Raw genomic sequence first — 27318 nt, forward strand, 5'->3', positions numbered from 1 at the left:
GGTAGCTCCCAATCTCTGAAGGCAGACAGAGAGCCTGAAGTGAGAGGCGCTGTGAGACCCTCTGGGGCTTCATGCTATGCTACCTGTGGGATTCTTGCTTTTTATTTTCTTTGAGATCAGAGAAATCTCATTTAGAGGGCCTAGCCTGATCTGTTCTGTGGAGAATTAACGGGAAGATTAAGCTCTGGTGTATGAGATGGATGGGGGAAAACAGGGGAGGGCAATTGTTAAGGGATTTCTTTTTTTTTTTCTTTTTTCTTTTTTTCGGAGCTGGGGACCGATGTTAAGGGATTTCTAAGAGTCAGGTCAGTGTCTCTTAGGTCCCGTGTACCCTCCCTCTGACACTGTGACTCCCTTCTTTCCCAAGTAGCTAGTGGTTGGGAAAGGTCTTTTTATCAGTCTGACGCCATGTGTGCATTTCCTTCTTCTGTCCACCTGGGGTCACTAGAAGCTCACTCTATCCTGAAGACCTCTCACCTCCACCCCAATAGGTATGGAGTTAAAAAACCAACCGTGGCTTTAAAGGAATGGGGTGGGGTGAGGACTAACAGGTGATACAGACCCAGTGATTTTCTCTGAGGCTATGGAGAGCTAACCAGAGTCATAGCTAGAAATGTGTTGAGAGGCATCTTTTAACCCATTCAATTGTAAATGTCTGAGGTGGCCAGAGAGTACCAAGGGGCAAGAGGAAAGAGACGTGATGGCCCATGGGCTGAGGACTCGGGTATCCAAGTGAGGGAGAGCCACGGTCTGGAGAACTGAGGCCAATCAATCCAGCTGGAGATGGGCAAGGGAAGGAGGGGCCATGCAGCGCTAGGCTTCTGCAACGTCCTGGAGGGACAGTCCTACATCCAGGAAGCAGCCACATCACTCCATTTCTAGGTTTTCTGAAGCTTCTGGAACACAGGGACATAGGTTGCCCCATGGTCCCCATACACAGTCTCCTGTCCTGTCCTATTAGCCAGCCTGGGGGTGGTGCTCAGCTCCATTGGTGCCTGGGTCTTTCTTGGTAGAGAAGCTTAGAGGGCCTGAGGTCCATCTGAGTATGGTCATCGCTCCGGGTGAGGTGAGGGTTAAGTATGAACTAGTGTTTGAGGGTTGGGAGAATTGGGATCACCAAGAGTGCAACGGGAGAAAAAGGGAAGAGTGAAGATATGGTGGCTCAGGAGGACTTCCGGAAAGATCCTTTTGACCTCCCCTTAGCAAGTTATGTTTCTCCCTTGATATGCATGTGAATCATAACCTGCTTAGCTCATCCTCACTCAACCAAGACAATAATACCCCGCTTTCCAGATGCCGATGCACCTTCAAGCACTGTCCACTAGGTGGAGACAGAGTCCGACTTTTGCTTCCAGATAGGCGCTCTGGTCATTTCAGGCCACTCAAAGAGGCTTCTGGTTTAGGAAGAGACATCCGGGCCTCCAGCTACCCTTCCAGGTCATCCCGAGCCTGCCCCATCCCCTTATAGCTTATATTGTCACATGTGTCTTTAGAAAGCTGATCTAAAGGTCTTACCCCTGTTGCCATAACAAATGCCTGAGGGTAGATGGGTTAAAAATTGCTGTTCCAATTCACAGATGAGAAGAGGGGGAGCTTGGAGAGTCTTAATACAGAGTCAAAGCCATACAGAGCATTGCAGAGCTGGCCCAAAATACAGCATCCTTTTGACTACGGATCCCAGGTTCTTCTTGCTAAATCCCAACTGTCCCTTTTCCTCAGAGGTACGCAATGTGACAGCCACCGAACTGGTCTGAATCAAAGTAGAGGCTGGATGCTTGATTCCAGAGGTCCTTTTGAGGTCCTTCTGGTCTTTACCACTGAATCTCATGGCTAGAACCCAGCACTGCCTCAAGGACTCGAGGGAACCAGAGAAAGTGTCGGTGTCTGTGGCAGCTCTGGGCCTCCTGTACCACAGAATGGAAAGAGGCAAGGCACCTTGTCACAGATACTGTAGCTGACTGTCCTTGCAAGGACTTCCTCAGGTGGGTGAGTCACCAGGGTAATGAGGCCTGACCCAGGCCCACCCTGGAATATTCCCTGGTTTCCAGCAAATTCTGGCCAATACATGAGTGAGGCAGCAAACAGGGATTGTGGGTTTTGACTCAAGACATGGAGGAATTCCTTCCTGGTGACAAGGGGTGGGTGCTGTGTGAACAGGTGATGGAATAAGAACTGTCAACCCTGAGTGAGGATGGAAAAGAAGCTCTGCCCTTAACAGGAACCTTGTGTGTGTGTGTGTGTGTGTCTGTGTCTGTGTCTGTGTCTGTGTCTGTGTGTGTCTCTGTGTGTGTGTGTGTGTCTGTGTGTGTGTCTGTGTGTGTGTGTGTGTCTGTGTCTGTGTCTGTGTGTGTGTGTGCGTGCGTGTGTGCGTGTGTGTGTGTCTGTGTGTGTGTCGTGTGTGTGTGTATGTGTGTGTGTGTGTCTGTGTCTATGTGTGTGTGTGTGTCTGTGTGTGTGTGTGTCTGTGTGTGTGTGTGTGTGTGTGTGTGTGTTGTGTGTGTCTGTGTCTGTGTGTGTCTGTGTCTGTGTCTATGTGTGTGTGTGTGTGTGTGTGTGTGTGTGTGTGTGTGTGTGTGTGTGTGTGTGTGTGTGTGTGTGTGTGTGTGTCTGTGTCCCAGCCTCTGTTTACTCTGTTTACTGTAAGGGGAAGCCAATGCTTGTACGTCTTCACAGAGCTATGATGCTGAAGGAAACAGATTTATTAAACGTCCTGTAGATGAAAGGTGTCCCACCCCCTGCCCCACTCACCCCCTCACCCCTCCAACTGGTGAGCTCGACTGTTGTCTCTCTCACTGCCCAAGAGTCAGACAGGAGTCCAGCTTGTCAGGAGTAGGGTGTGGACAAAAACCATGGTCTCTCACTACTGTCTGGCCCAGGGAATTCAGTTAGGGTGGTAAGTTTGGGGGCTCAATGTCAGGCTTAGGGAAGCCGGGCAACAGGGAACCGCCAGAGGGGTACAGTGAGGAGCCGCTGAAAGCGCTTCAGCTTTGCTATTAATACAGTCGGTAAATAAATAAAGGAGGGGTTAAGCCTAGTGTACAGCAATCAGTTTGGAACTACAGGGTGATTAGCTCTGCAGGGGGCCGCAGGGCTGCGGAGTCAGGTTTAAATGAGAGAGTTCACTTTCACCCAGGCACCCCTGGGGTGCAAAGAAAGCAGCCTAGGGCAGTCGGCAGGACCAGCACTCTGGGTGAGGAGTGGTTGGAGATCTGTAGCTCTGGGTCTGGGAGCACAGAGAGAGCGGGCCCTCCCGATGGGGCAAAGATCTCTGGTCTGCATTGAAACTTCTCTCCCTAGACAGGCCCGAAGCCAGGCAGCCCCCAGCTATAAAATGCATCTCTCCTGAGCCTGCCACACCTTCTTCCTTTAGAGTGACCTTAGGAACAAATACAGGCACAGGAGTAGGGAGAGAGGAGCCCGCCCTGAGCTCCCCCACCTCCAGCATGAACATCAGTTCTCGGTGCCATGGGGAGATGTCGAGGTGGGCATCTAGTGGGGCTTCTTCCTACTTAGCTCATTTCCCTCGCCCTTGGCAACTACACCCTCAGCCTCAGAGAGCAATTGCCTCTCTTCTTCCCTCTAGTCCCCTTCCACATAGTCGGCAAAGATTTATTGGGCACCGGCCAAGTGCAATGCTAGGTTCTAGGAACACCGAGATGTAGAACACATGGTTCCTAACCTCAAAGAGCTTGGTGTCTGGGGATGGGGACAATGGAGAGCTTAGATGGCGGTAATGCACCATGACAAATGCTGGTTTGGAGGGTCTGCATAGCTGGGCACCCAATTCCTGGGAAAGGTGGCAGGGGAGCTGAGAGGACCGGGAAGCTCGCTTTGTGCCCTGTTCAGCTGGTGAAACAGAGTAACACAGGCTGCAGAGCACAGGACGCTGCGTTCCTAAAGCCACCCTGGTGGTCAAATTGACTAGAGCAAGGTAGGGGTGGATCAAAAGGACAGGTTGGGGTGTCCAGCAGGGACTGCCATTGAGGTCTCATGGGGGGAGCTTAGACCCTATCCTAGGAGTAATGAAGAACCACCAGAGACTCTTCTGAAACCTGATAGGTTGTTTGTAAGGGGACTGGGGAGGGGGAGGATACATTCACTGCAGGTACCGGATGGAAGAGGGGAGGAACGATGGATTGATGCTGGGGCCAGAGGGACTCTGCTAGCAGCCGGAATGGGAGGCATCATGGCTGTGGGTGCAGGGAGAGGTGGTGCTGGTGACATGGAGAAGTCCTTAATTCCTTCTTCTGTGTCTCACCATCTACACTCTTGTGGGTCTTCTTTGGGCTTCTGTTAACTCCGGGCTTCGGCTCTGCTCTCTGGGGAACATCCAGAGCCACTAAAAGGAGAGCCATCAAGGGTGCACCAGAACCTAGGTAGTAGTGACAGAGAGCACTGGACAGGAAGGGACCTCACGGGTGTCCTGTAAACGTGTGAAGGAGGCTCCCAGCCAACCAAGCCGGTAAACACAAGTGGGGTGATCTCTATCTGCCCAACCTGGGGCTGTATCTCTCCAGTCCAGCTGCCTGTCCCCTCTTCTGACCTCAGCCTCGTGCCCCGCCCCACCCCCACCCCTGGCGGGGCCTGCCCTGGAGGCAGTTGCCCATGCTGAGGCCTGGGGCAGAGGGCAGCTGCGGCCCGCTGCCCAGAGGAGGAGGAGGGGCTGCTGCGGCAGGCCTCGCAGGAGCGTTCTCAGGCTGGCCTGGCCGGGCCCCTTTCTCTCCATGAGATCATATCTGGGTCAAAGAGCATGTAAAGCAGGCAGACCCCGGCGGTCACACAAAGCCCATTCAGCCAGCCCCTATTCACTCACCTCCTCTCCCCAAGAGCCCGCGCCGCCAGGACCTCAGTGCAGTGCCTAAGCCCCACTTTGATGTCCAAGAACAGAAAACGGCGATTAAATGTTGTTTTAAAGAGGGAGTGCCCACTGCCCTCCCATCTGTCAAGAGAAAGCTGAGGCCCCAGGGAGGGGTGGGGTGCAGAGGGGGAAGGGCAGGGTGCAGAGGGGAGGGATTGGGTCTGGCCAAGAGGGGCAAGGGTTGAGGGGAGCAGTCCCAATCAAAACATATACATCTTTGGCTAAGGACTGTTGTTGCAGAAGCAGGAAACATGACGTGGGGACTGAGGTACAGGGCGAAAGAAAGCTAGAAATGGGAGTGAGTAATGGGGGGAAAATGGAGGAGCGAGAAAGAGAGGCAAACCTGGGTGGGAGACGAGGGGAGAGAGAAGGGAAAGAAGGATCAGAGGAGGACAGAGGATGGAGGGCCCTGAAGATGCCTTCTCCTGGGAGGGTGTTAGGGTTAGTGTGACTTCAGTGTCTCTCAGCTCAACAGCCTGACAGCCAGCAGACTCAGGGCCTAGGAGAATAAAACTGGAACACACACACACACACACACACACACACACACACACACACACACACACACACACACACACACAGTGGAAATTCAGGGACTCAGACTGGGCTCAGCATTGTTTTAAAAGAGTTGACCCGGGGTTGGAGATTTAGCTCAGTGGTAGAGTGCTTGCCTAACAAGCACAAGGCCCTGGGTTCGGTCCCCAGCTCCGAAAAAAGAAAAGAAAAAGAAAAAAGAAAAAGAGCCCGGGACACTATATAGAAAAGAGTTGACCCACTGCGGTGACCATGCGTTGAGCCCCTCTGGGTCTCAGTGGGAAGATGGATGATGCTGGAGAAGAAAGGAGATGCATACAGGATGTGAGCAGAACTGGACACAGAGCTGAAGATGAGCCAGGTGGCCCTCTCACCTGCAGCAGGGGACCCGATGGAGCCCCAGGCTAGGTCAGGCAGGTGTTATACCACTGAGCAAACCCTCCAGCTTTGCAACAGGTCATGCCTGCCACAGAGCCAAGGACCTTCTGGCGGAAACTTTGTGTCGAGACAGCGCTGAAGCTTGCTTCACAGTGAAGACGACAGATCATACCTCACACCTGGGGAGAGCAGCCCCTTTGGCATCGGATCTGGACGTGGTTAGATCACCGAGTACTCCCTGCATGATACTGAGTGGTCACCACTCACTTTGAAACACAGGACAGCCCAGCAAGTGCTGCCTCCCGAATTCCCAGTGCAGAAACTGTCACTCGTGCAAGAGTTTTACTGAATGAAAATGTCACTTAGTACATCATTCCAAGGTCGAACAGCATTCATATATTTAGCACTGCTTCTCAGCCCAAGCCCCCAAAAGCAAGGCTGTTGGGTCGATGAGATGGCTCGATGAGATATGATACCTACTGCCAAGACTAATGGCCAGAGCTCAATTCCCAGGACTCTGTCAACGGAGAGAACTGACCCCCGAGAGTTGTATTCTGGGATGGGGAGATGGCTCAGTGGTTAAGAGCACTTGTTGCTCTTGCTGAGGACCCAAGCTTGATTCCCTGCAGCTGCCTGATGGCTCAGAGCCATTTCTAACCCCGGGTCCAAGGCATCTGAAGACCTCTTTTCACCTCAGAGGGCAGGCAGCAGGCATACATAGGGTGCACATACGAGTGTGCAGAAAAACCACTTATGCACAGAGTAACTCTTCAGTCTTTTAGAGTTGTCTTCTGATCTCTACACGTGTGCTTGGCACAAGTGTGCGCACAGATGGGGGTGTGCGAGTGCACACACACGCACACACACACACACACACACATGATGAATAAAATGTAACGAAACATTTCAAAGGCAAGAATGGGACCTAGTAAAATGGTTCAGTGGGCCAAGACGAGTATTGCCAAGCCTAACGACCCAAGTTCAGTTCTTGGGTTTGTGACTTGTAAATGTGGCATTGAAGTGTCATGCAAAATGGCTGAATGTGGGGCTGAGATGGCCCAGTGGCAAAGGAAGGTGCTGGAGAGGATGGGTGTATGATCCCCAGAACCCACACGGTGGAAGGAGAGAACGGACTTCGAGAAGTTGCCCCACAGCAGATGTCTGTGTATGTACCTGTGCACATGTGCACACACCGGCACACCAAATCATAGGAATGCAATCAATCAATCAATCAATCAATCAATAATCAGGGCTTAATGTTAACACGTTAACTTTTCCTTCAGCTCTAGGCAGAAATCCCAGTTCCTCCAGTGTGTCTCCCCCCCCACGACAGAAAAGAAAGGGGTCGAGGCACATTTTTAAAAAGGACACTTGGAGCCAGAGACAACTGAATTAACTTTATTCTCTTCTAACTGCAGATTCAAGGTATACAACTGAACATCGCTATTTTTCTTATGAGACTTATAAATAAAAATACAAAAAATGTTCACTACAAAAAAATCTACTGTTAGTAGGATGTAAAAAATATTCTCTTTGCTATAGAAGGCACAAACTTCACTTAGTGACACATGGAGAAAAAAACCTGCAGCAGTAAATTCATTTTTTTTTCCTTATTTTTTTTTTTTTTTTAAGTCTTGTCAGAAACACTGAAGTTACAAAGAAACGCGTCAATCTACACAGAACGAAGGCAGGTGTGGGTAAGCGGCAGCGGGGTGGGGAGCACACTTCCAAGTGGACAGAAAGCAATCTGGACTGGAGGAAAGTGAAGGCAAAGGGTGGGGGGCGGGGATGGGGCTAACTGGAGGAGGCGGATGTGAGGAAAGGAGAGGGAGAGGGGAGAGACCAGAGAGAGGCGAAAGAGGGAGGAGTCAAGGGTGGGGAGAGTGATTTGTACAACAACCAAAAGAACCAATAAAATTGAAGAAACAAAATTGGGCAACCTCCTAGAAGTAGGCTAAGAGGAGGTGCTGAGGTAGACATTAACTAGAACATTGATGAATTTAAAACACTATTCCGTGATACGAAGCAATTGGACTGGCACCTGTGCTCGCACATCAGACAAGCAAAAAAAAAAAAGAAAGAAAGAAAGAAAGAAAGAAAGAAAGAAACATGACACCCAAACCAAAAGGCTTAGTTTTGCTTGGTCCAGCAGGGCCAGAGGGCCCTCAGTGCTATAACTTACATACATATACATATATATATATATAATTTTTATCTTTATATATAGGGCGATGGCATGGTGCATCATGACGGTTCTTCACCTTACGAGGATTCATGCATGACACTATGTGAACAAGTACTATGATACACTCGGGGAGGAGGGACCCTGTCTGCAAAGTGGGCCACCCAGGAGCCAAGGACTCAGAGCTGCTGGCAGGCAGGCTTGCTGGGGTTTTTCCTCCCTTCTCCTCACTCTTTCCCCTGACCCCATCTATTCTGTTTGTCCCGAACCCTTCTTCTTGAGCATCTCTCTTTCACCCTCCTCCACCCGTTAGTTCTGCTGTTTGTCCTCCTCTGGGAACCTCCGGGTTAAGTGCAGCCACAGTAGCCAGGTCAGAAGTTCCAGGAGAGGACAAGGCTGGATGGAAGGGGGGGGCGGTGAGAGAGCGAGCAGAAGGGAAAAATAAACCAACAGAACCCCAGTTCTCACGTGGGTGTCGCCGGCGTCCACCCTAGTCTGGCTGGCTAGAGGACCTGCCAAAAGTCTACCCGCTCCACTTCCCCCACCAAGGCCCCGGACCGAAAGTGCTTCCTGTTCTCTCCTCTAAGGGACCCTGGTCCTCCCATCCCAGCTGCACCCACTGTACCTGGCAGCATACCATACACTCGTAAAACTCAGAAGCAGTTTTTTTTTTTTCCCTCAACATGGAAAAACTGTTCAGGCACAAAGATTTAAATAAGCCCGCGTGGCATCCCTGGATTGTACTGAATCACTGGGTTCCCCCAGTCTTCCAACCCACCCCTCGTACCCCAGATCTGCCTTCCTCTTCTCCATGTAAAGCAACCAAGCAGCAATGACATTTCTCTATCTTATATCTCTCTTGCTATATCTCTTTCTATATATATAATATATATATATTTGTCTATCCTATGTACAAATAGGATTTTAATGCTTTAAATGAGCAAAGGAGCGAGCAGGGGAGAAGCACCGAGGGGTGGGGGTGGGGGGCAGTCAGTGTGCTCAGCATGAAGGGATTCATTCGTAGAAGCTGGGTAGGGGGGAGGGACCGTGAGCAGCTTGGATTTGCTAGGTGGGCAGAAGGTCACTGAACTAGATAAGGCAGCAGCAAGTCGGGGGTTCCCGGGTTCTGTTAACAACACAGCCAAAGGCAGACGTGTGACCATCCAGACGTCTCAAAGAGGAGTGGAACAAATATGGTTTAAGCTACCCTGGGAAAGAAAGTGCCTCCACCCTTCTAGCCTCCTCAGCTCCAGGCTCCTGAAGGCTCCCCGACAACTTCCTACCTGCCCAGAGGCCATCAAGCCCAGCAGAGAAGGCCCTGTCAACTTCAAAACTATTTCCTTTTTCTGAATGGGAAGCTGGGGGAAAGGCATGGTGGAACGCAGGGGCTGGGGAGGTGTTTTGGCTCCAAGGGAAACAGAAGGAAGGTCCCTTCTAAGCTGTCCCTGCCTCCACTAGGATCCCAGAGCCCTTAGGGGCAGACAGGGCAGGCTGAGTACCAACCAACATTGAGACAGCAGCACAGACAGTAACTCCTGACTTCACCTCCAGACAGACAGACACACACACACACACACAACACACACACACACAACATAAAACACACACACAAGCGCACACGCACACAGACTTTGCTGTTGATGGCCGTGAACTTATTATTTTTTTTTTTTACTTTTTTCTTTTTAAATCTCCTCCCACCATTCACATTACAAAAGGAAAGAGCAAAGTCCTGTAGAACTAGCAGATACTACAAAAATATTACAGTTTGCAAAGGTCAGCTCAGCCCTCTCAAGCGTTTATGATTGGGCAGGGGTCCGGGCACAGGCTGAGGGGGAAGGGCTGGGGAGCAAGGGACCAGCCAGTTCTATGGAGTAGTTGAATGGCTTTCCCTTTGTCACCCATCCTGAATGGACACCTTACTGTTAAAAATACTGTTCTCTGGGATTTACAGACCCCTGAAGGTGAGCTGTTCACACTTTATCCGCCTGGCCAGGGGAAGAAGCCACAGTGCCTAATGACTTTTAAAGACCACTCTTCTCTGGAAGATTCTCTCTTCACATTATAAGCACGACAGCTGTTCTGGTCACATATTTCAAGCTTAAAGATTTTTTTTTTTACTTTCCAATGCACTAAAAGTCATCTCTACAGTTCCAAAATAGTCCGGTCTGCACCAGTCAAGCGCCCCCAACCCAAATCCTCCCAACACGTGGTTTTGTTTCTTTTTTCTTTCTTTCTTTTTTTTTTAAGGCCTTCAGATACAACGAAGGTTGAAATTGTAGGGGGAAAATGGGCGGGATGGGGGCGTGGCTGAGGAATAGGGCGTGGCTACCGCAGCGCCCATTCCTCGGACTTTCCGTTATTTTCTGCCAGCCCTTTGCCCCTGCCAAGAGCTTTCCTAAACCACTTTTTAAAACCTAAGGTCAAAACACAGCCACGACTCTCTCAGAGAAAGAAGACAAGGAGAGGAAAAAAACCAAAGGTGTCTTAACGTAAAGCACGAAATGAAGGGGGGAGGGGGAGTCCCATCCCAAAGCAAAGGGGATTATTGCAAATGTGCTTTCCAAAAATTCAGGGCGGGGAGGCTGGAGGAGGCAGAGCTGCAGAAGGAACCAAAGACTGGACAAAAAGAAGAGGTAGCTTTTAGGAAAACATTACCCCACCCAGTACAACAAAAGCTGGCTCGTCTGCCCCTCATGCACACAACCAGCCATGAAAACGTAACCAATTCTGGCAGGGTTAACAGCAGGAGGAGACCACGTGGTTGTACAGGCCGTCTGGAACCTAAACGGCCCAGATAATTCTAAGACCAGTGGGACCTTTCTCCAGAGTGTTTCAGGCTGAACTAATGCTGGGTGCTCACTGACGATCTGAGCCCTGGGTGGTGCTGACACGGACTAGTGACACTACGGGGAAACACGGTGAGAACCCAATCATCCTCCTCTCCACTCCCACCACCTTCTCAGCCCTCCTGGCCTCCATTCAGATCCTGAGTGGTCCACTTTTCCCTACAGTTTCCAGCCAGAAGACCGGGAGGGCCTCTACCAGGTCAAGTTCAAAGCCAACTATTAACTTACGCCACAACAGAAAATCACACCCTCCCTGTTCCTCCAAATATTCCCCACTATCCAAGGGGGGGGGAGATAGAAGATTCAAAAGCTCATGAGGTCACAAAAAATGAAACTGAGGTAATTCAAGTACAATGTGCTAAAAGCGAACATAACAAGGGGGCCAAAGCGTCATCAGCTCCTCCCCACCGGCTCCCTGGGGGCAGCCCTACCACTTCCAACCTGAGCCAGGAATTTCGGTGCTAATCTCCAGAGCTAGGGTTCTCCCTGTGCTTAGAGGATCCTCAGGAGCAGCAATGTCCTCCCAGTGGTCAGTCCTCCCAATCCGTTCAGGCAGGGCATCCGCTCCTTCTCTGGGGCAATGGGACCTTCCCATAGGATGATGGGATTCCTTTCCCTAGGGGCTACGCTGGGGTTGCAGGGATGTGCACTTGTTTGGAGGGTGGGATGGAATATATTTAAGTTGGTTTTTGTTTGATTTTGTTTCCATTTGCAAGCAGAGAGCAGCTCAGCAGGAATCTTGCTCATGAGGGAGTTTGGCTGGGGTACAACGCCTGCTTTATTTTTTTCTGTGTTCTCCGAAAGCTGAGGGAGGGAAGGACGGAAGGAAGGAAGGAAGGAAGAAAGGGAGGGAGGGAGGAAGGGGTTTTGGAATCTGACACAGCTTTCCCTAGGAGGGACCTAAGGAAGATACAGTCCAGATCCACAGAGGGTGTAAGCCCCTTGTGACCAGAGATCAGACATCAAAAGCAGGTACAAGAAGCTGAAGGGTGAGGAGAGCCAGGGGACTCTCAGAGACCGTGAGGGGCACCGCTGTAGCTGTGCAGAGTAGAAAGCCTTTCCCTTCCCACACTACCCCCGTTATGCCAGAGGTGCCACTGAGTATCAGCCGGGGACCCCCCTACCATCTCTGCCTCCCCTCTGTTCCCCTCCCATCCTCTTCAGAGAAAGGGAAAGGAGGCATAAGGGCAGAGGCCGTAGTTCTGACCAGAGACGCTCACATCTGCTTCCTGGTTTCCATTTCTGGACAGAAAGGGAAGTTCTAGGTTGTGGAGAGGAGAAAAATATGCCACTGTGTGAATGAGTGAAACCCACCCCACCCACCCAAGAGAACCAAGGAGGGCAGAGACCCCAGGAAGGGCCAGTGGTCTGACAGCCAGATCGCCTGGAGCCCCAGGAAATAATCCAAGGCCAAATAACAACCAGGTTTACTCCTCCCCCCCCCTCTTTTCTCTTTTCTATTTCCCCTTTTCTTTTCTGTTATTCCTTTTCTCCACAGTCTTTCCACTTTGTCTCGCTCTAGCTTGCCTTTGCTGGCTCCTGCCGTGGCTCTACCGTGTGTTGGGGGGAGGGGTGTGTCCCCCATTCACACATAACACAGGTAGAGGTACGTCTTCTCTATCCTCCAGTCAGGCGGGATCTCCTCCGGCTTGTGGCCCTTCATGTGCTTCTGCATGGAGGAGAGGCTGGGGCAGTATTCCGTGCAGATGGTGCATTGGTAGGGTGAGGCACCATTGTGTGTTCTCAGGTGCTTGATCATGGCCGAGTAGTCTCGGGAACGCTGGTGGCAGAGTTTGCACTCAAAGGGCTTCTCGCCTGTGAAAGAGACAAGATAGGACAGGGGAATGTGAAGACCAGAGGTACCTTGGGCCATCCTCGAGCTTGTTGGAGAATGGCCACCTTTGTAGCCCTGCAGTGTCTAACAGAACTTCCCAAGACCAACGTCTAGGCCATCCAACAGGGTAGCCGCTAGCCACACAGGCGTAGTGGTCTGGTAATTGGGGCACCTCACTCCTACTTTATTTTGTGACTACTGTAAACAGGCAAGTGGCTAGTAATGGGAGGACTGCCCATGAAGCTCTGAGCCCTTGTCTTGCTGTCTTAAGGCAGGGGTGTCTTCCCATCTCATTAAGGAAAGTGTGAGCTGTGGGAAGGGATAGCAAGTCCCTGAAGCCCTTCTTCATAACAAAACCCACCCAGAGGGAACAGGAGAATGGATAGAGTCTTTCAGAGCTACAGTCAGAAAGGAGGAGAGGTAGGGGAAATCCAAATCAATCCTCCAAACACACCTTATCTAGGGCCGTCTACCCACTAATGCTCTAAGGACCTCTCCTGGGCTTTGCCTCCTGTCCAGGACTGTGTGGAGGGGCAGAACAGAGAACCTAGCAGTGCATGATAGTGACACCCTAGTCACCCTAGTCGGCTATCCGGACCTCCCTTCCACTAGAGTCCCCTGGAGCTGAGCAGAGATGTAAGGGAACCTTGTTTCAATACAGTAATTAACTGGTCAGCTATCTAGCTATCGATACTCCTCCGTGCTGAGGCCCCAGCAAATAATGCAGTAATGAACAGCCGAAGTGATCTAACTATCGACCGGCTATTTACAATAGACACTGCCAATACACTTAATGATCTGCCCACTAGGTCACATCCCACAACAAGGGACTGAGGAAACCCCGGCACTCTGGGATATCCCTTGGGCCACTCATGTGTCAGCAATGAGCACCCTGTCCTCTCCCATGGCTTTAAGCCAGAGGCAAGAAAAACAGAGCTGAGGCAAGGAGACTGAACTCTTTAACAGCTCTACCTTCTACATCTGCTGGTTGCCTGTCCCTCCCCAGCTTACTCTGTCCCCTAAGCCAGCTGAGGTCACCACACCCTTGTGTGGACTGGGTGCTGTCCCTACTGATCAGAGAGGGCATCATCTTCCTCTGCTCTATTTCACTCTCAGCCTCATGGAAAATGCTACCTTCCCCGTAGCTAGCAGACTACAGGGGGTGGGTATTTAACAACCAGCTCTCCAAAGACACAAGGCTCCACTGCTATCCGGTCAATACTCCCACCAGGGCCCATTTTAAGCAACTGAACTTAAAAATGAGAATAAATAGGCTTTCCGATTAAGCAGAGACCAGCCTTAAGGGTCTTCTATCTCTAACTCCGAACCCTGTCCTCCTATCTGTCCTCAGACCCCAATGAAGACAGAGACTCACACTTTTTCTACGTGAAAAGGAATGTGGAAGCACTCTGTCATGGTGGAGCCTTACACTGGCTCCTTTCATGTCAGAACACCAAAATTAATGTCACAATTTCCTGACCCTTATAACTTAGCTATGCCCTCTGGCCAACTTCACTGTAATTTAGGACTTAAAATAAGCATCATATTGCCTGACACTCCTGGATGGTTTATAGTATGACTGCTTAGAGGACTGGCTGACTGGGCCCCTGAGACACTATTGCGATTGATTACTATTATCTGCCACAATTGATTAGTAATGTCTGCCTTGGCCTTGAGAGGAATGTTATGGTACTCAGACCACCTTATTATCTCTTAAAAATATATTTTTAAGTTGGATGGTGGTGGTACACACCTTTAATCCTAGTACGTGGAGGCAGAGGCAAGTGGATCTCTGTGAGTTTGAGATCAGCCTGGTTTACAGAGAGAGTTCCAGGACAGCCAAGGGCTACACAGATCCTGCCTTGAAAAATCAAAAATACAAAATAAAAATTATTTTTATTTGTGTACATGGGGGTATGAATGTGGTGACCTCTGAAGCCAGGAGAGGTCATCAGATCTCCTGGAGCTGTAGTTACAGATGATGATGGGCCATCCAATGTGGGTGTTGGGAACCAAACTGTGGTCCAAACAGGAAGCACTCTTAAACCACCGAGCCATCTCTCCAGTCGCCATATTCATTCTCATCCATTCTCTCTCTCTCTCTCTCTCTCTCTCTCTCTCTCTCTCTCTCTCATTTATCTATTTTACTTATATGAATACACTGTCTTCAGACACACCAGAAGAGGGCATCAGATCCCATTACAGATGGCTGTGAGCCACCACGTGGTTGCTGGGATTTGAACTCAGGACCTCTGGAAGAGCAGTCTGTGCTCTTAACCACTGAGCCATCTCTTCGCGCCCCCTCCCCCATTATCTCTTAATAGACCCTTCTCTCTGGTTGAGCCTTGAACCATGGTTGCTCGGGCTTCTCCAAACAACCACCTGCTCCCAGTCACCACCCAGGTCCCAGAGCCAGCCCGGCCCTCGAGTACCTGTGTGAACCCTGTAGTGCGTCTCCAGCTGGTGCTTGAGGCTGAACTTCTTGCCACAGCCATTACACTCATAGGGCTTCTCCCCTGTGTGGATGCGCTTGTGGCTCTTGAGTGTGCTCTCATCCCGGAAGCAGCTGCCACAGAACTCACACTCGTATGGGTGGTCACCTGTGAGAAGGATGGGCAGGATCAGACCTTTTCTTCCTCCCGCCTCTGTTTCAGGGGACAGCAGGGTGCACTCAGTGTCCTGCATTTGCCCATGTGCACCACCTGATGGACGTCCACAGCACAAATAGCCAGTCCCTGTGTTCATGAAGACTTACTGCGGCCCCACAGTCATCCACGGGTAATGGCCAGTCCCAGGAAAAAAAAAGCCTGTTTGGCCCAGCAAAGAGCAACAGCCCTTAGGAAGCAGGCCCCTGTGAGTGTGGGGCAGAGTTGGGGGCTTTAAGACCCTACCTGACAATACACCTCTTCCTCCTTTCCTTTGGTTCCGAGCCAAGGACCACTCTAGCCTAGCTTCTCCACCCTCAAAAAAAATCCCTCCAGCTTGGAGAACTTCTCTTTGTTCCTCCAATGTTATCCACTATCCTCTCCCTCCTATTCTCCCAGTTAAGTGTATTTCTTCTGCTTCCTCTCCACTTCTTTCTCTGGTAAACTCGAAGGATCCCTCAAAGCCCTGCTTCTCCATCATTCTCCTGTGGATGCTTCCCTTTTAGTTCCCCAGGCAACTAAGCCACATTTCCTTCTCTATCCTCAAAGAGAAGAATAACAAACACTTTTGGTCTTTCATTCACAGAAGCACAATTTAAAAAAAAAAAAGGGTCATTTATATGGTCCACATTGCCGTATTCTTATTGCTATCTAAGAACATCATGGAGACCCTGTCACGTGGCCACGGAAACCATCTGATGAAAGATACGCTTATCTTAAAATGAGGGGAAAAATGAGTTGCTTAGAGATACTTAACCACTGTCCCAAGGTCACCCAGCTAGAAGTAGCTAGGTTGGGACTTCTGCTCTGGTCTGGTCTTAGAGTCTCAACACTGGGCACGTACCACAGGGCTAAATGACACCACTGTATTGTACTGACTGACAGGGCCACAAGAAACACCTCCAGGGTCAGAATGGAGCCTTTCCCACCCTTATGCCGGCCATCAGTGCTTGCCCAGGAATGGCTCAAAACCAACTCTTGGAGAATTCTGGGGATTAGGCTGGGAAGAAGAACAGACCTTTCTTGGTCTAGCCTCATGTCCATTGGCTAACCGTTCTCTTCCTGGGACACTCCACTCTTCGATCCCTGTGGGCTGAGGGGGTAGGAGTGGGGTTAACCACCTTGTGGTTCTGTAACCGAGGTGTCGAGCTCAGGGAATGAAAGGTGAGGTGTGGAACTACTTATTTATTACAGGAGAGAAGGCTCAGACAATAAAGATAGATTGATCACCCCAGACTCTGTTCATGAATATTTAAATACCGCTGATTCCTCTGTCACTGTAATTACAATTTCTCTGGGCTGCATCTCCAGCAACCACAGTTTATGGTAAAGAATGGCCCACTGTATTTCACTTGTCCCTCTGCAGATGTGCGGGGCTGCCAACCGTGTAATGTCCCCTGCATTTCATACATTCTCTTCAGCTGCTGAAGGCTTAAGTCATCCACAATGACCTACGTTTTTTCATTATCCCCATGTCAAACTGTGCTCGTGCCTGGGCATAAATTGTCCTTCTCCTTATAGACTCGCATGCCCGTGCCTTCACTTCCTCTTTAAAATGATATTTTACTCTCTCTGCTGTCTCCCCTCTGTGAACCACTAACCAAAAGTCCCTCTTTCCTGAATGCAGCCCCCCCACCACACCCACATCAATTCTCACCTCCTCTGATGGCTCAGAATGTTTTTTCTGAGGCTCTGTGAGGAGTGGTTGTTGGAATCTGTTCACTGACACAGTCTCTCATGGGGTGAAAGATGTACAGAAAGCACAGGGACACGGGTGGGTGGGGCTCCATGATAGAAGCTCAGAAGGAAGTACCATCCCTTGCCAGTCTTCCCCATCTAAGGGCCAATGTCTCAGCTCAGAGGCCTGGCCAAACCAACCCTTGTCTCTCTCACTACTAGAGCTATACCAAGTACCCGTCCCCATCCCCATCAAAGTCAAGAGGCTAGCCCTCACTGACACAGGTACTAACAGACTGTAGGACTACCATAGTGAGGGGTAGCCTGTGCATGAGACGCTCTGTCTCTCTGTCTGCTCTCTGCTGTCTGCCTGCCTGTCTGTCTCTCTTTCTCTCTCTCTCTCTCTCTCTCTCTCTGCCTGCCTGTCTCTCTCTGCCTGCCTGTCTGTCTCTGCCTGCCTGTCTGTCTCTGTCTGCCTGCCTGTCTCCCTGTCTCCCTCTCTCCTTCCCTTCTTCCCTCCCTCCCTGTCTGTCTGTCTGTCTGTCTGTCTCTCTCTCTCTCTGTCTGCACACGTGGAACAGAGGAACCGTCTGGTCTGACATCCAGCTCCCCCTCCTTCCTGAATCGGCAACGATTACGACTTTAATCAAAGATTCAGTATCCTCATTAAGATATAAATAAATAAATAAAGCAAGGGCCACGTGAGACTTCAGCTGAAGCCGGTAATTAAAACGTACATCGGCAGTCACCCAGCCCCCCCTCTGGGAAGAGGGGGTGGCAGTGAGGGAGGGCTGGCTGCCTGTGTGTGCTTCTTGCTTCCAGAGGGGGGCCCTAAGAGTTTAACAAACAACCGAGGGGTTTGTTTGATCAGATTTTTATGAATTTAATTACGAAGTGGATCACATGTTAAATGAGTTTAAATAGGAACTCTCTGGAGTCTGCCCAGGGAAAGAGTAAAAAGCATTCAGAGGATGAAGAAAAAAAATAATAAAAGCAAAAATGACAAGTCACCATGACACACACCCATTCTCACCCCACCCAGGTTTTACAGCTCAGTGGCTCCCAGACCTACAGCCCTCTCCCTGAGAGTTAAGTCTGTCAGGCTGGCCATAATGTACATAGAGCTGGCGACAAAAGTCAAAATCCAATCTGTGGTATGTTGATTAACTCTGTAGGCGCGTTAATGAGCTTGACATTAAGTGCAGGACAAACGAGACTAATTAGAGCCCCTCTGGCCTGCCCAGGGCACCTGTGACCCTCCTTTTCCCCCGGTTTGTCATTACTGTGTGGCTTCCTCAGCTCTGGTCAACCTCACTGTCCTCCTTCCCCACCCCAGTCCCTGGGCTCCTCAGATCCTTTCCCCTCGGCCCCTCCCTTCCGTGCAGCTGAGAGTTTATTGTATGATGAGCTGTGTGAATCAAGGATCCATCAATGCCAAGAGCACGGCTGGACTAACGTACCAAACACAGCTGCTGATGCTAAACACCGGCCCCAGCAGCAAATGGGCCAAGAACAACGGAATATTAATAAGGCATTGTGTCGGGGGCGTGCAGAGCCCGTGCTGGGCTGGTGTGAAAATCAATGAGTGCTTGAATGTGTGTGCACAAGGGGCACACGTGTCTGTATTTCTAGAACGAGGGAGGGTTTCTCCCCAACTCTGTCTGTCCTTGCTGGAGATCTGAAGTTTGGCTTACCCTGAGTAGAGCTGGACTGACATGTGGCTAATTGAACTCTGAGACGGGGTGTGAGTAAAGTAAGCTGCATCCTGGGTGGACTTCGTAGGGCTTGAGCCATTCATGTCATGTGACGTCAAGTGACTTGATCCAGTGGCATAACTGGAGGTAGCTAAAGGAGGCTGGGCTAAGACTGATCCATCGAGGGAATCACTGATGGGAAGACGATGATGATGATGATGATGATGATGATGATGATGATGATGATGTGTGATGATGATGTGTGTGTGTGTGTGTGTGTGTGTGTGTGTGTGTGTATGTGTGTGTGTGTCTTACAAGGAGGTCCTTGTGCAGACACCATAGGGAGAGTTGTTGAATATACCCCTTTCTCTTTGGTCCTTCTTGCTGGACCTTACCTGCTAAGACTTCCTCCTTTCTATGGAGCAGCCCTAGGCAGATCTAAGCATCTGGTGAGCCTTTCCCATTTGATAATGATACGGCGCTGTGCTCCTCTGACTAGCATGGTATCCAGAACCCAGAGCTAAGGCAGGCTCCTTGGTGAGAATGGTGATGACTGGCTGGACAGTACAGCTCAGCCCCTGAAAGTAAAGCTCCTTCTTTATTCATCAGAGCCTGTCATCCATGTAAAGGCAGCCGCATACTCCTTCCCTCAGCTATGAAAAGGCTCTTGAGAATGAGAAGTTCTTCCAGGCTTCCCTGAAGCGTGCAGAGCATTTAAGTTGTGGATGTATTCCACTATACAGCTCTCCCGCAAAACCAGATCAGGAACACACACACACATATATACAGAGAGAGAGAGAGAGAGAGAGAGAGAGAGAGAGAGAAACAGACAAGACAGATATGCAATTCAGAAATGGGCATTCTTTCACTCAGGGACAGTAAGACATGATCTCATTTTGTTTTAGAGCAAAGAAAGGAGTTAAATCATTTATTCCTCAGATAGGAAAAGACCAAAAGCTCCTTCAAGGCCCTCTGAACTGGGTATCCTATCTCTTAAAGCAAGAGGGTGGTGGCAAGGATAGGCCAGGACTGGGCGACTAAGCCCGCCTACTTGACTCACACATACTCTGTCTTTCACTCCATCGTGTGAACTGGCTGGGCAGGGCTATCTCATGGCTCATGCTCAAATACTCTCATTGTCTGCCCTAGAGAACATTACGGTCACAGTGAGGCCTCCTGTGTCTGCTATGGAGGTGGGATGTGTTCCTTACTGTATCCTCTGGAGCCCTGAGCTGACCCTCAGTGCTGTTCTAGGATGGATTGGAGGAAATTGTGGGATTGTAATAGTTAGGCCAGTTTTTCTCAAAATGCAATTTGCAACTCCCCACCTCCACTCTCAGAATCCCCTGGGAATACTCACTAGTGGTGCTGAGAGCTAGAGCCGACCCCGAACCACAGAACCAAAGATTCCGAGGGTAGACCTCAAGAGTATGATTTTCTTTTAATGAATATTTTTCTGTGCTGTGTGTGGAAAGATTGGGAACAGATGTCTACAGGTGGAGGGGTGGGTGGTAGATTGGGAGAACTGACGACATTTAAATGTTCTATGGGAGCCCTTCTGTGTCTAACTTCAAGCAGAGAATGGCCGAGAATGCCTCAACCTGAAACACCCTCCCCCCTGCACGCACGCGTGCTCGCGCACACACATACACACACACACACACACACACACACACCATGTATTTTTGGAGGTGAAGCCCAGATATAAGGTCCAGAGATGCTCCCCACCCGTCCCCTGGACCAGCCTACCTGTATGTGAGCGAAGGTGGCGCTTGAGAGCCGTGTGGCTGGGGAAGGTGCGGTTGCACTCGCTGCAGATATAGCTGCGCACGCCCGCGTGGACCTCCATGTGTTGCTGGAGTGCACTCTGTGCCTGAAAGCGCTTCCCACACAGCAGACAGAAGACAGCCATGTCCGTGCCTGGAGGAGACAGCAGTGGGAGAGCTTCAGCAACTTAGAGACCCGAGGCCAGATCTTCATCCCTGAAGGCTGGGGCAAGACCCAGAGCTGCCCCTAGAAACCCTAAACCCCATGCTCTAAGTCAAACTGCCTTGGGCAACCCAGGCCACGTGACGTTGACGGAGCACCCTGAACGTAGCTTAGAGGAAAGGTGCCAATGGTGCCCTGCCTCCATGAGACCTAAAGGCTTGGAGAGAAGCATAGAAAACCACGTGGATGGTAACACGGATTCGTCTCTGCAAGGGTCTGAGTGCAATGCAGGAGAAGCCGGCGGACTAAAGGTGTGACCACGGGGACTTTACAGAGTCTGAGGCAGCAGTGGAAAGACAGGTTAGACTCTAGGTGAACCAACAATAACCTGGATCAGATGGGTTGGCCATTGTTGTGACATAACTCACCTAAAACCACAAACCTCATATAAGGAGAGAGAAGCACGGGGAGATTAACCCACACCAATTTCCACAGGGTTCCCAGTTGGGAGCAGCAAAGGGATCTATTCACTTATTCCCTAGGGTTAGCTGTAGACCGCTGTCCTCCCCTCCCCTCTCCCCACCCCTGAGACAGAATTTCTTTGTGTAGTCCTGGCTGTCCTGCAACTCTATCTGTAGACCAGGGCTGGCCTTTTACTCAAAGATCTGCCTGCTTCTGCATCCTGAGCGCTGCAATTCAAGTAGGGCGTGCTGCCACCGCCGTCTCCCCCACCAACCCCACCGCCCACCACCGCCGCCACCAATGACCACGTTCGTACAACCACTTTCCCATTTAGGAAATCAGGCATCTTGAGAGCCACTTCATAAATAGTACTGTTGATACTTCCTACAAGGAAGACTCTCTGGGGTTCTGGGGATGAAACAATGGAAGAGTGTACTAGTCCCTGCTCTGATCTCAACACCACCCAGCACACAGCGCACCAAGTCTTTGAACACTCAGGGAGAGCCACACCAGGTTGAGTACGATGTCCAGTCCTAACTTTAGAAGCAGGGAGGATGTGAAAGGAAGAGCTGGGAGCCAGATCATGTGGGTCCTCACCAGCCATACTGCAAGCCCTGGGGTTCATCCTAAGACCAATGGGAAGCTGTTGAAACTAGTGAGTCACATGAAACATTCATTCAGTTCTACCCGGTCACTTGCTTGGCTGGCCCAGTAGCCTAGGTGCCCTACTGAAGCCCACGAAGGCAGGCTGCTATTTTCCACTCTTCAAAACCTTCCTGACACAGTCTTCCAGCTGAGTCTCAGTCCATAGCTCCTTGCCTGCCATTTTGGAGTCCACGTCTCTAAGAACATTAGCTCCCAACAGAAGCCCATCTGCTTTTCTCTCTGCCCATATTTGGATGGCATGGTCTGTGCTCAGTCCCACAGTGCTGTCTCCTAGGTGAGGGACACTAACAAAAAAGGCAGTCAGGTCAGATCTGCCAGTCTAGTCCAAAGAGGAAGGGGCACGAGAGCATTTGGGCTGCTGAAAGTCTTGTGCTGCTCAGGGTGGCATGAGAAGCTTCCGGAAGAGCTTTGCTGCCTCCCTGACTAGCAATGGCCACAGCAAGTGGGAGGGCTGGGTCTTGCTTCCTCAGGACCACACATGGCTCAGTCTAGACCAACACCATCCTCTCTCTTCTCACATTTAACCACTGGCTCCTGTCTTTGCAGACACCGAAACTACCTGCAGCCATGCTTGTCTACCAACAGCCAGGCGGGCTGCATGGCAGAAGAACCGCCCATCTCCTCAAAGGTGTGTGGGTGGGGGTGGGGGGACGGGGACTAAAGACCACCATTTCAGCTAGGTCTTTATCTGTGCTGTCACCTCATTTAAAACATGCATCCCTACCAGACAGGCATCCTTGCCACCTTCTTCCAAAGAGGAAAACAGAGATTAAATAACTTGCCTAAGGTCACACAGTGAGAAAGAGGCAGAGCAGGGAATCTAGAAAATGCCTTGGTCCGTTTGATTCTAGAAAACACCAACTGAATCCCATTTATCTTTAGGTTTTCGTCTGTGTAGTCGTGTACCTTTGTAGGGTATACGTGTGTGATGGGGTGTTTGGAGGCCAGAGGTTAACATCAGGATGGCCCTCCATCTATTTTTACTAAGACAGGATCTTTTACTGAACCTTGCAGTTTTGGGTAGACCAGCTGGCCAGGAAGCTGTGGGATTGGCCTGTTTCCGATACCTACAGGGGTGATTATAGGCACACGAAGCCATGAGTGGCTGTTATGTGGGTGCTGGGCCACCTCCCTAGCTTCTGAACCCCATTTTGGACACATCTATTTTTCTGGGCTTCCCCCAGGCAGTAAGGAGCAAGCATCAAAGCATGCTGGGATCATTCCAGAAACGGCCCAGGAAGCATAGTCAGAGGTAGTCACCAGGCACAGGTATCCGAAGCATTCCAAACCCAAGCCCCACAGGAAGGAGCTCCTTCAAGCTGAGGGTTTTCAGCACCTGCGCTCGCTTTACCCTGGCCTCTGTCCCACAGAACTAGGCCAGGTGTTCAAAGAGCTGCCTTAAATCAGGCCAGGGGAGCATGTTTCCTGAAGAGGCACGCCTTTACCAGCCAAGACTTCTTATGCTTAGTCTGAGACCCCCAGTATGGACTAGGAGCATGAGTGAACGTCACTTTGGGAGGACACCCTGAAACATGCCACCCAGCAGAGAACTCTGAGTGGCATTCGACCCCCTTGCTGTTCCCAAGGTGCTTAGAAGCTGCTCTCATGGGCCACCTCCATCTCATAGAATGGCCTGAACTCGCTTTGTGTCCATTTACCTGTCTCACTCCATTACCAAGGGACCAGGAAAAGGCTGCGATGGAGCAGAGAATTTGGATACCAAGCCTGGGTGGTGGGGCACTGGTCAAGAAATACCATCCGGAGTATAGGTAAGACAAGGGTGACTCCAACGGAGCCTCCATGGAGATTTTGAGTTGAGCTCTGAGAAACTCTGTGTATGTGAGAAGTCAAGGGTAGAGGAAAATGGCTAAGGGAGCACAGCAAATGGATTTCAGCGCTGGCAGCACAGAGGATGGAGACGAGCCAGGCAAAGTGGGGAGATCAGATCACAGAGGTCAGACAGCATGAACAGCATCCTACAGGCAAAACAGGGCCACAGGGCTGGAGTACTGTCAAGGTCCAGATGTCCCCTCCCCCACTGCAAAAATGAGCATGCTAAAATCATCACCCCCAAGGGGATGGTATCAGCAGGTGGGGGCTTTACAACGTCTTTATTACAAGGGTGGAGCCCTCCTCAACAAACTTAAAAGATCCCTTTTCATGGTCGGAACACAGGACACAGTCGGAAGTCTGCAGTGTACAGCTAGGAAGAAGGGCATCCCAGGAAGCCAGCCATATTGGAACCCCCATCTCAGACTGCCCACCCTTCAGGACTGTGAGACATTAATTTCTAGATATGAATCACATGTTCTAGCAACTCAAACTGACCGAAGACAGGTAGGTGCCAAGTGTCCAACAGCCTAGTGGGCAGCGTCTTTGTACCCATCCATCCAAGGTGTGGATGGTCCCAAGGGGGTGGAAGCAGGGAGAGAATGAATGGCTTTTTTGATACTGCAGGAGGAAGGTGGAGAAGAGGTGAGGCCAGGAGGAAAAGCAGCTTGACAGGGGCTGGGCTCTAGGGAAAAGTGAAAATCCCCAAACAGCCAGCTCTGTACCTTGGTGCCTGGTTCTACAATTATCAGTTAAAAAGAAGTATTAGGACCTCGGAAGTCTCTCTTTCTCCTTCCTGGAAACTCACACAAGCACGAGGTCCCTCCTTGGCTCCTTATCCACCAACCAGGGCTCAGGGTGGTGGGGTCGGGGGTGAGAAGGGTGTTTAAAAGTTCTGGTTCTACTTTCTCCACTCTTTAGCTTGAAAACCAACAGTCACTGTGAAAGAAAAGGACTTAGGGAAAAATAAAATGAAAAAGAAAATCAGGAAAGGGTTGAGGAGGAAATGAGACACAAGAAAAACTACTGGTGCGTGCAAGTTAAAAATCTAAAGACTAGATGTGAGTTATTAAACAATTCGCTGTCGTTTCTGCCTAGCTGATTGTTTGCATGTATGATGAGTCAGGGCCGATTCTATTACACTGGGAGATTAAGCAAATAAATGCTAGCTTTTGGAAACACATTAAAATCTGGGGCTATGGAAATAAAATTATCTAGAAAATTGTATTAGCAATTCATTAGCTGCGGTGAGATGTGTGGAGGGGCAAGGGACCCACTGTGCTAGCATGCTCTGCTCCCTGCAATGCCTGAGTCCTATCCTCTACAGAGGAGGCAGCCACGGGAATCAGAGCTAGTCCCTCCCATCGGGAAGGAAGTGGACTGTGCACGAAGATGGTCTTCAGCAGTCATGGCCGGTGAGGTGAAGAGGGGAAGAAGGAGTGGAGATTCTGGTTCTGCCATTTCAAATGCCTCGGGACCTCACATAAGCCATTTAGCTTCCCTAGATTGGAGTGTGTCCATCCTTTTCCATATTTCTGTGGTTGCTAAGAACAACAAATGAGATTCTCCACTTGAAAAATCTTCACAAAGCAGTTGGCTGTAGAGCTACTGCCTTTCTCTAAACTAGAAAAGCTTGTTTCCCTCCTCTAAGTAGACAACAGATCCTTATTGTTGGCTAGGGAGAGGGCTTCCTCTTACTCTCCACCTCTCCCTCAGCTGGACGGCCTGGGCAGTGAAGAACCTGGACAGTGACTTGGAAGCCCTGCACAAAGACCAAGCGTACGCTGTTTTATAGACTCTGGGCTGCGTCTTCCAGGAAGCTGACCCTAGCAATGGCATTCGGATGATGTGTACTACTTAGGACTTAGTGCCAAGGACACCATCTTCTTCTGAGCACTCACTGTTAGAACACATAAAACCCTTTATTGCATTCACTTTTGACTTTCAGTTCTGCCTACGAGACTTAGCTGGCAAAGCAGGAACCAGAAGGGCCATCTTACCTCCTCGAGCACACCGCACAGGGGCTCATGCAAGCAGGCCCTCCATAACTGTATGCTGTGATGACTATACACAGGGACCCTCGGATGTTAACAGAAGTGTGTGTACGCAGGGCGGGTGGTTGTCAGTCGGTCATGGTACAGAGAGAGACAGCTTAGTTTGGTAAGAGCTCAGAACTACGTCTATAAAGCAAGGCCACACTACCAAGAGCCTCCCACACGATCCTATCCTATCTCCATGGCAATCATCAATGCCAGGTGGCATGCATGTGCCAAACTCACTGGCTCCCTGTGCTAGAGTTTTATGTCAACTTGACACAAGATAGAGCCGCTAGAGAAGAGAGAACGTTGACTGAGAAAACGCCTCCATACCAAAGGACTTTATATGCAAGACTGTGGAGCATTTCCTTAACTAGTGATTGACGAGGATGGGTTCTAAAGAAAACAGGCTGACTGAGCCATGGCACCAAGCCAGTAAGCAACAGTCCTCTGGGGCCTCTGCTTCCTGTCTGCTTGAGCTCTTGCCCTTACTGTTTTTGATAATGAACTATTAGATGGAAGTGTGAGTGAAATAAACTGTCCTCCCAAGAAGCTTTTGGTCACGATGTTTCATAAAAGCAATAGTAACACTCCTACCATGTCCGGTAGACTACACCATTGTCTGAGCTATGCACTAACTCAGACCACTGAACTGGTCACTCCATACCACACGGTAAAACCCACGTCTGGCCCAGTATAGCTGTTCTTGGTCTTGTGATCCCGGGGCAGGCAACTACTGTCCTTGCTGTAGCTGTAGACTGGGTCAGAAATGTCCTCCTGTCACATCGGCTTACTGTTCCACCTCTTGTTGTCAGGAAGTGGTGGAAACATAAATAAGGTGGACTCTAGGAAGGAGATCTGTAGTGTGCCCCTGAGTAGTGAAGCTTCCACTCCTGTCTGTCTCACTGCCTGGCCAGGGGCTGAGAGGTGAGAGGTGAGAGGTGAGAGGTGAGAGGATTTGGCCCTTCTCAAGCTCCTTGTCAGGAATGCTGCATCATCACAGGCCTGAGGGCAGCAAGAGACCATAGCCTGTGAAGCAAACCCATCTTTTCCTATCCACAGGTTCACTCTGTTGTTTGTTACAGCAACAGAAAGCTGACCAACGCAGTCTCTGACTTGAGCCTCTGCAACGAAGCCACAGAACTCCTGACCAGCCTGCTGCTTTTAGCATTCACTTCCTCGAGTTGCTGCAAGGTGACTGACTACACTACCTAGTATATAAAAGCCACACATCGATGTCTTCTAATCTGGAAATTCCATTATGAACCACATACAGAACTCAGCCTTGGCCCAAAGAGAATTACTTCATCAGAAGAAGGACCCAACAATCCCCCAACCCTGGTATTTCTGGAGAGTGGGGAGATGTGGCTTGGTTTAGACTCCCCAAGAACCGCACAACGGATATCTGAACTAAGAAAAGGGATGAATTTGGAATGTGGGTTGAGGAAACATAGGTAGGCTCCAGGCAAATGCCTATGACGTGCGTGCATAAATCCTCCTGAAGCAGGAAAGAAAGGGAAAGGTGGAAGCGGGGAGGGTGTGCCTGGGAAGAAAACCGGAGTCTCTACTCACAGATCTCAACTCAAGAATCCAGTCAGTCTCCTGCCCAGAGTCAACAGCTCCAGCACAGGGGACTGGAAAGATGGCTCAGTGGTCAAGAGCACTCGTTCACCTTGCAGAGGACCCAGATTTGGTTCCCTGCACCCGTGTTGGTTTACAATCATCTGTAACTCCAGTTCCAGATGAT

General features: G+C 50.3%; 1 protein-coding gene across 2 annotated transcripts in view; it reads right to left on the reverse strand.

The window, feature by feature from the left end:
- Positions 1–12231: 12231 nt before the first annotated feature.
- Zbtb16 (zinc finger and BTB domain containing 16) overlaps positions 12232–27318 on the reverse strand; it is a 179530-nt gene continuing 164443 nt past the window's right edge. The window contains exons 5-7 of one of the 2 annotated variants that reach the window (XM_032909267.1): positions 20398–20568; positions 15065–15232; positions 12232–12613 (exon numbers count right to left, since the gene is read on the reverse strand). In XM_032909267.1, the coding sequence (XP_032765158.1) occupies positions 12384–12613; positions 15065–15232; positions 20398–20568 (569 nt within the window). In that variant the 3' untranslated portion in view covers positions 12232–12383. The remainder of the gene's footprint in view (positions 12614–15064; positions 15233–20397; positions 20569–27318) is intronic. The other variant, XM_032909268.1, reaches the window with a different exon arrangement.

This window comes from Rattus rattus, chromosome 8 (assembly GCF_011064425.1).
Source record: "Rattus rattus isolate New Zealand chromosome 8, Rrattus_CSIRO_v1, whole genome shotgun sequence".
Classification (NCBI taxonomy): Eukaryota; Metazoa; Chordata; class Mammalia; order Rodentia; family Muridae; genus Rattus; species Rattus rattus.